Genomic DNA, 8,586 nt, shown 5'->3' with positions numbered 1-8,586 from the left:
GATACATTGAGTTTTAAATGGAATGCTGATTGCTTAACAAAGAGGTTGATGCTAATGTTGGGTTTCCTTATTCACATTAAAGCCCGTTTTTTCTTTTTTCTTTTTTTATACGAGGGAGGTTCTGGTGCAGAGTACCTTCCTTTCTGTGTGGGATCATGATGATGTAGTGTGTATGCATGCTCCCTCTGGGTTTACCACAGATGCCAGGCCTCCCACTCATCACCATCAACCTTATGACATGATGCATTGGACTTCTCTTAGTATAACGATGTCAGGCCATTAAGATATTCCTGTAGAATAGGCCTACATATGTCCATACCTCAACAGTCACATCATTACTCTCTCCGCTGTCAAACCTTGCTGACTTTGGGAAAACAAGGTTTCTCCTTGTACACATCACAGACTTTTGCTCTAAAACATACAAGGTCAAAGAGGAATTTTGAAACAGCTCTAACTGATTCAACTATTTTTATGGTGTTTTATGATGTGTTTGTGTTATGTCTACTTGTTTAGTGTTTATCAGTTTTACATGCAAATCGTTTTATTTTCTTGCCAGGCCAGATGTTATCGACTAAAGCGTTTTCTGTTTGGTTAAATAAAGTCAAGTCAAATTTTTTTAGCATAGCCCTAACTCACAATTTACTCCCAGAGGGACTTACAATTAAAATTACACTCTGTTCAGTGAACAACACCCCATTATCCTTGGGTGAGGGAAAACTTCACAGAATACAAACTTGTCAAGAAATATAAAAGGGAAAAGCCTCAGGAAGGGCAATAGAAAAGAGATCCCTCATCCAGGATGGACAGACATGTAATAGGTGGCGAGTGAGTGGACAGAGTAGATAAGCAGTAACAGATTTCCAATAACCACTCAATGTGGCACAAAATGATTTCACACTTAGCTGGACACTACAGAATATACACAATTAATAAATTTGTTATAGCATAACAAGGGAAGCTTAATGATGTTATAAATCATAGGGAAACAGTGCAAAGCATACATATTCAAGAATCAAAGACCGTCCCCAGTAGCATGTCAGTCATCTTCCAGACAGAGCAGGTATGACCCCATGCATCAATTCAATTCAATTCAGTTCAATTCAATTCAATTCAGTTTATTGTCATTAAAAAACAATGTGCAGGCACATGTTAAAAATGAAATTAGGGCTGTGGCTTCACCAAACAGTGCAAGACAGACACAGACAAACACAGCAAACACAGTATAAGATATACACAAATGAAGACCAAAAGCTAAAAATAAGTTAAAAAATAGCAAGAGTACAAAATATTTAAAAATATCTACAGACATTCAGTGGGTGGCCAGGTTCAGGTGGGCAACAGCTTGTGGAAAGAAGCTGTTTTTGAGCCTGGTAGTGTGGGCTCTGAGGCTCCTGTAGCGCCTCCCAGAGCGCAGGGGGGAGAACAGTCCATGGTTGGGGTGGGTGGGATCTCTGCTGATGCTCAGACCCCTTCGAAGGCAGCGTTTGTGATAAATGTCTTTTATAGCTGGGAGCTGGGTACCAGTGATATGCTGAGCTGCCTTGACCACCCACTGCAGGGCAGTGGCAATGGCATCCTCAGTAGACCTTTTGGGATGGTAGGCGAACTGATGTGGGTCGAATGTGGGGGGGGGTAATGTTTTTGATGTTTAGTGTCATGGAGAAAGGTCTGAGCACTCAGGCACACAGGAGGCAAACTCAGGCACAACATTCGAAGCAGACAGAGAGAAAAGTGCAGAGTGGGAGTAGTACATAGCCAGTGCCAATGCAGATGGTGCAGAGTCAGCCATGGAAAAAAAAGGAGACAAACACAAGTCTCCACGAGGCTAAAGGCCATGGTCAGCGGGAAACAGGACACAATGCAGACGGAAGCCGTGTCCTCGCAGTCAGCTTACAGTTGCTAGCAGCACACAACCTCCAATCCTGCAATGAGTTTAATAGGAGAGAGAGAGAGAGAGAGAGAGAGAGAGAGAGAGAGAGAGAGAGAGAGAGAGAGAGAGAGAGAGAGAGAGAGAGAGAGAGAGAGAGAGAGAGAGAGAGAGAGAGAGTGTCCATTGCACAGGACCTGTGCTGAGATCCAGTAAAATCAGCACAGCTTTCAGGAGCATTAAGGGCCATTCTCATTGGCAGGATAGAGTTTAGTTAGTTAATCTAGAGAGACTTATCCCAGTGTAGTAGCTGTAAAATGGTCGCTCACATACTGAAAAATATCTGTCACACCAGGAAACAGGCACATTTATTCTATAAAAATAGAACGGGGCACAGTCAGTATACACACACTCACACACACACACACACACACACACACACACGCACACACACACACACACACACACACACACACACACACACACACACACACACACACACACACACACACACACACACACACACACACACACACACACACTGGCGGGCTCTCTCATTCCCTATTATTACAAAGGCTGCTCAACTTTTGACCGGGTTTTGCAACTATGTCACTCCTGCGTCTTTTGTGTGTCATGAATTAAAGTCCCCCTTGCTACAACAGGTAAACTGGAAATACATATTCATTCATTCAGTATACAGTTGGCGATATATAGAAATTTTGACTCTGACAAAAAATATTACACAAGGGTTTTGAGAATGTTGACAAAGAAAAAAATAAATTAAAGATAACATGAACAACAGATTGACTCAGCTACACTAGTAAGACAGAGACCTTCTGAGAATGGCATAATAAGGATAAGGATCAAAATAAAGACAATTAACTTAGCAATAACAACTAGTTGAGAGAAAGTGAGAAAAGATGGGTTTTCAGTTTAGATTTGAAGGAGATGACAGAATCAGACTGTCCGATGTAAGCAGGGAGACTATCATACAGAAAGGAGCTGCAATAACTTTGGGGGGACACAGTTAAACAATGACAAACGAGGCTTGCACTTCGGGACCAGAGGGTTCAGGATGGTAAAGGTTTGATAGGAACAGGTACGCTTTATGAGGATAGATAAGACGGAGCAAGCCCATCAAGTAGCTACTTCAAACATTAGCAGAAGCACTTTAAAGTCAGATGTGGCATAGATAGGGAGCCGGAGAAGGGTGGTTTGAATGAGCATAATATGGTCTACTTTTCTAATTATAACACAGTACCCTTCGGCAGTCCATCGAAATGACAATGACTGTGATGCAGTTTAAGCTCGGCAAGTATGCCTGTGGGCCATCACGCTCGCATTAATGCAACAATATCGTCCACATTTGTCACAGACGAATGTTATTTGAGTTGGTCTGTTATGTCTTGGATGGTGGGCCTTATCATAGGCTTCTTGTCTCTTTTGTTCAGCAGCTGTTCTCGATTGCCTTGCTGTGGAGCACCATCTCTGTCTGCCCAGGGCCACTGTCCCCCAGCTGCAGTTATCTATGCCGCAGATTTTCATGTGGCACTTGAGCACATCTCTAAAGCGTAGCTTCTGGCCTCCCTGTTTTCTTTTTCCCTGGCACAGCTCCCCATAGAAAACCTCTTTTGGTAGGCGGTTGTCTGGCATTCTTCTCATGTGGCTGGCCCACTTGAGCTGGGAGGCTGTTATTAGGGCTCCAACACTGACAGTACCAGCACATCTCAATACTTCCACATTGGGCAATTTGTCCTCCCATCTGATTCGCAACAGCTTTCGCAGATGACAAAGCTGTATGCTGGTGAGCTTCTTGATGTGCTTGCGATACAGAGTCATGCATTCAGTGGAGTATAGTAGAGAAGGGAGAACAGCTGTGTTGTAGACCTTGATCTTTGTTGTCAGCCTAATGTCATGGTGGGACCAAAGTCATTTGTGGAGGGCACCAAAGGCTTTTGTGGCCACTTGGATTCTTCTGTCCACTTCTAAGTCAGAGGAGTTTGTATCTGTCAAAGCACTGCCCAGACAGATAAAGCACTCAGTGGTCTTCAGAGTTGCTCCATTAAGCAAAATACTGGGCTGACCTTCTTCGGGGCTTTTCTGAGGGGTCGGGGGGGGGGGGGGCTGGTACAGAAGCTCTGTTTTGGAGACGTTGATCTTCAGGCCAAAGAGGGTAGCCGCTGATGAGAAGCAGTCTACTATTTCTTGCACTTCTCTGGGATCATTGGCAACCAGAGCTGAGTCATCTGCGTAGATAAGCTCTCGAACACAGAGTTCTCTTGTTTTGGTAGACACATTGAGTCTCACAAGGTTGTAGAGGTTTCCATCTGTTTGGGTCCTGATGTACAAGCCACCTCTCCAGTTGGCTGACATTGTTTCTAGGGCTGCAACGACATATAACATGAATAGGGTCGGTACAAGCACGCATCCCTGCTTCACTCCATGCTTGATGTTGAAAGCATCGCTGACATCTCCTCCAATTGATACTTTCCCTGTCATATCATCATGGAAAAGTCTGATGATGCTGATCAGTTTCTGGGGGCAGCCATAAGTCTCTAGCACTTTTCAGTGTCTCTCTGTCAACAGTGTCAAACGCTTTTGAAATGTCCACAAAAACAATGTAAAGTGGCTGGTGCTGTTCAGTCACTTTCTCTTGGAGTTGTCTCAGGATGACGATCATGTCTGTGTGGCTCTACCAGATCTGAAACCACATTGGCTTTCAGGCAACACTTCTTCTGAAAGGGTCTTTATCCGGTTCAGTATGATCTCAGCCTGGACCTTTCCAGCACTCGACCAAAGTGAGATCCCACGGTGGTTTCCACAATTGCTTCGTTCACCCTTCTTCTTGTAGATGGTCACAATCAAAGTGTCTTTGAAGTCTTGAAGAAGGCATAGGTTCTGCCTGCAGGCATTATAGAGCTTTAGTAGTTTTTTAATTATAAGCTTAATTATAATTATAAACTTTTCTAATTATAAGCCTCATTCGTAGAGTATTAGTTTTACAGTGTAACGTGGGCAATACAGGATTTTCATAGGTCCTCAGTAATTTAAGTCATCGTGCCAGGATGTAGACGTCACGCACCAATCGAAACCTAAAAGCCACGATGGCATCCAAAAAAAGCAAAAACAAGAAACCCTGTTTTTCTCGTGTCTGTTTGGAGTGAGCGACGATTTCAAAGTCAATTGGAAAACATGATAACCACAAAGTGTGGGAGTCCATTTGGGAGGTTTGGGTATGCGAGCTGTGCCCCTCTGTTTGTACAATGTGACTGGACAAAGTGCAAAGATTGCATCGATTAATTCTTTGAATTTTTTTCTAGATATAGCCTACTCTTGAAATTGAAACATTTTTAAACATGTGAGACTTAACATTTTTCTAAACATCTTTTTTTCCAAGACAGTTTCCAACTTGTAACATACCAAAATTTACCTTGGTGTCTACTCAGACAGGAATAAAATTACATGAGCATCTCTGCGTTTGCTGAAAAACAGTAGTCCAGTGGTAGACGCTGGCCAGAGGATGGCACAACACAGGAGGGCTAATGCGTCAGGCCAGGACTCCACAGTCTACTCCCATCTACAGGCCAGTGGCCGCTCTTTAAAAGATGAGGATGTGCACATCGTTGATAGGGAGGAACGCTGGTTTGAACGGGGAGTCAAAGAGGTCATCTATGTGAAGAGGGAACGACCATCCCAGAACCGGGTGGGGGCTAAGAGTACACCTGTCACCATTTTACAATGCTGTGATTGAAACTCTTCACCATCCTCTGTGAATAGTACACATGGCCATTGAAACTCTAGTTAATGGACCCACTCCTGGTACCATGTTGTGTTTTGCATTAACACTCAGAGACAGACACGTTCCAGCAGCAGTACACGTTTATTTCAGTGTTAATTTATTAAATTATTTACAAGCTCTCGCACTCTCTCTTGTTCACTCTACTTGTCGATGTCCATCGTTTTGTCCTGCCTACTCTCTCGACAGGCCAAGTCCAGATCCTCTCTTAAAGACATATAGGACACAACGGCAATATGCATATGAAATCAATCGTTGTTTTTGGTCGCTAAGCCACTGTATTGTTTATAAGGGTGGGGATACTTGCAGTGAGCTGAGACTGAAGAGGTCACTTAGATGAGTGATGAAACGTTTCTCTCTAAATAAACGTGTCCAGATGAACTGATTCAACTTTCTTTGATTTTCTCACCTGGGTTATTGAGCATGCATAAAGACATGACTCACAGTATTTGAGGCTGGAATATTACCTGGGGAGAGGAGAAAAAACACAGACACAGCCCATACAGATGGGATTAAATTACTGAATTTAAATTAAAATAAATTAAAATAAAATGACAATTCAGTAGCCCCTTGACATTTGGTAGGGGCATGTCCCACCGTCCATACCCAATTCTACGCCTAATTTTTCATTATTTAAATTCTCACAGAAGTCAAGTTGTTGTATGTGTATGCCCTCCTTGTTCTTGGTGATGAAAGTGAATGTAGCTTTTTGTGATCTTTTCCTTTAAAGATGGTGATCTCAGTCGACAAGATGATGAGTTGCTACATGATTAAATTCAGGGAGCTATCAACAGGTTTGAATAGTTCTATTGCCCCTCTCTGTCTCAACGGGGATGTGGGATGAGACAACTAAAAAAATACTATACCTCCATCTAGTGCCGGGATTTGTGCACTCTCCTATCCAGAGATCCATTCCAGAGATCCATTCCTGTTTCACTCTATTCCAGAAATCCAGACCGATTTTTACTCTTCATTCTCTTCATTGACTCCTCCGTGTAGGCGTGGTTGAGCAGCTCGTCTGCGGCGCTTCAAGTTAATAACGTGAGATGCAAGTCACCCTGACTTCTTGATTATACGGTTGTCACGTAGTAAGTGGAGAAGGCGTGTTGCCGTTAGCTAGCCCACGTTGAAAAGCCGCAAGACTCGGTGAGCGATAAACGCGCCTGGTTTGCTGTTACACCGGACGACGCAGTTTAGCCAACTTGTTAGCAGGACGGTTAACGTAGGAACCCACATGGACTCTCAACACACCGAGGCTAACTTAAATAATGCAACGACGCTGCTGAACCATGCCACAACTCTGAAGCTGCATACGGGGAATTTGGTAAACCGAAGTCGTTTAAAAAAGAAATGTCCATCCTCTCCAAGCGAGGAGGTAAGTTAAATAGATGATAGTGAAGCCTGCCTGCCTACCTGTCAGGTCGTGCACCATGCTCGGTGTCTCTATGCCCGGGTTGACAACGGGCTGTTAGCGCAAACATGAACATTAGCAGTTTATCGCAGAAAGTTGAATCAGTTAATCTGATGAATTGATAACACTTTATGTGATTTCTTTGCCTGGATTATTGAGAATGTATCAAACGAGACATTAGCAGTTTATGCTAGCTCCCGTGGCTATTGATACTTGACAACCGCCTATCTGTGGTATGTTTATTATTACACCAGGCCTGGGTGACAGGACATCACATGCCGCATCTATAACCAAATGGCATCTATCAAGGTTCACATTGACAGCAGCCTACTACAGGTTGAAGTTGAGTGTCCATTCAAGGGCAGGTCTATGATTGTTTAACAGATTGTCACAGAAGAAATTCGGTTATATTGCTGGAACATAACGGCAGTATAAACTGGTGGCCAACAAACATATGTAGTTGTCCGTTGCAAATAATGGCAGACATGGATTTACAGAACGTCGATTTGGTCTTTTCCTGCCAGATCACTGGTTCTCAAGTAGCACCAGTACTGCTGGTTTTCTATTCTTTGTTAGTCAATTACATTCACATGTTCAAGTTATTCCAGTCTCCAACCAGGTAGGTTTTAGACCTGGAACAACAGGTGAATGTAATGAATTACCTGGTAGAATAGAAAACCGGCAGTACTGGTGGTACATGAGGACCTGATTGAGAACCCCCCGATGCAAAACCTTTTTGCAACACTGCTGACATGAGCAAGAAAATGGAGTAACATATTTTGTTAATTGTCTGTGTAGTTTCACAGTCACCCGACCTAGGTATTTATTCGTTCTCAGTATAGTTTGGTCAAGGTGTGAACGCCACAGTATTGAGATGGGACAAGGTTGTTACCTAGGTTTCCAACATGAAACGGCACCATAAATTGTTTAATTCCAAATAATTTCATTTTTCATAATCCCGTCTCAGGTTAAACCGTTCACTGTGGGGAAACGACATGTCTGTAATACCTACATCAAACTTAAATGTGCAGTCCATTCAGAGCATTTGTTTTGGCTGAAACTGACATTTTCTAAATGAAAGGTTACAGAATTAAACACATTTACACTGTCAAGACTGCATCTAAATTTAACAGAGATTCAGGGCAGCACACAAGGAAAGGGAATTAGAAATATTGGGACCCATCTTAAATGTTAAATTTAGAATACCAAACTGCCAAGTGTGATGTTTTTGTCCACTTTGGTGCCACAAACAGATGGATTTACAAAATGTGTTATTTTATGTTCTTTGTGTGATATATTTCAGCTTCAAGACTGTATTCGAGCCACACTGAGTGACTGGTTTTCCACGACACCATCAGCTCCTCAGGTGATGAGACCTCTACATCTTCTGACTGCTTCCAGTGCAGTGTTGCATAGCCCACAGAGCTCTGGTTCATCTATAAAATGTTCCACTTTATCTAATGTTTTTTTTTTTGTTGATAGGAGCTGTATTTGGATTGTGAGAAATCTCTG

General features: G+C 42.8%; 1 protein-coding gene across 1 annotated transcript in view; it reads left to right on the top strand.

The window, feature by feature from the left end:
* The first annotated feature begins 6,659 nt into the window (after nucleotides 1-6,659).
* Nucleotides 6,660-8,586, top strand: part of gclm (glutamate-cysteine ligase, modifier subunit) — an 11,423-nt gene continuing 9,496 nt past the window's right edge. The window contains exons 1-2 of the mRNA XM_056276465.1: nucleotides 6,660-7,038; nucleotides 8,378-8,440. Of these exons, the coding sequence (XP_056132440.1) occupies nucleotides 6,898-7,038; nucleotides 8,378-8,440 (204 nt within the window). The 5' untranslated portion in view covers nucleotides 6,660-6,897. The remainder of the gene's footprint in view (nucleotides 7,039-8,377; nucleotides 8,441-8,586) is intronic.

This window comes from Lampris incognitus, chromosome 3 (assembly GCF_029633865.1).
Source record: "Lampris incognitus isolate fLamInc1 chromosome 3, fLamInc1.hap2, whole genome shotgun sequence".
In the NCBI taxonomy this organism is placed as follows: Eukaryota; Metazoa; Chordata; class Actinopteri; order Lampriformes; family Lampridae; genus Lampris; species Lampris incognitus.
This window is presented reverse-complemented; position numbering and strand designations above follow the sequence as displayed.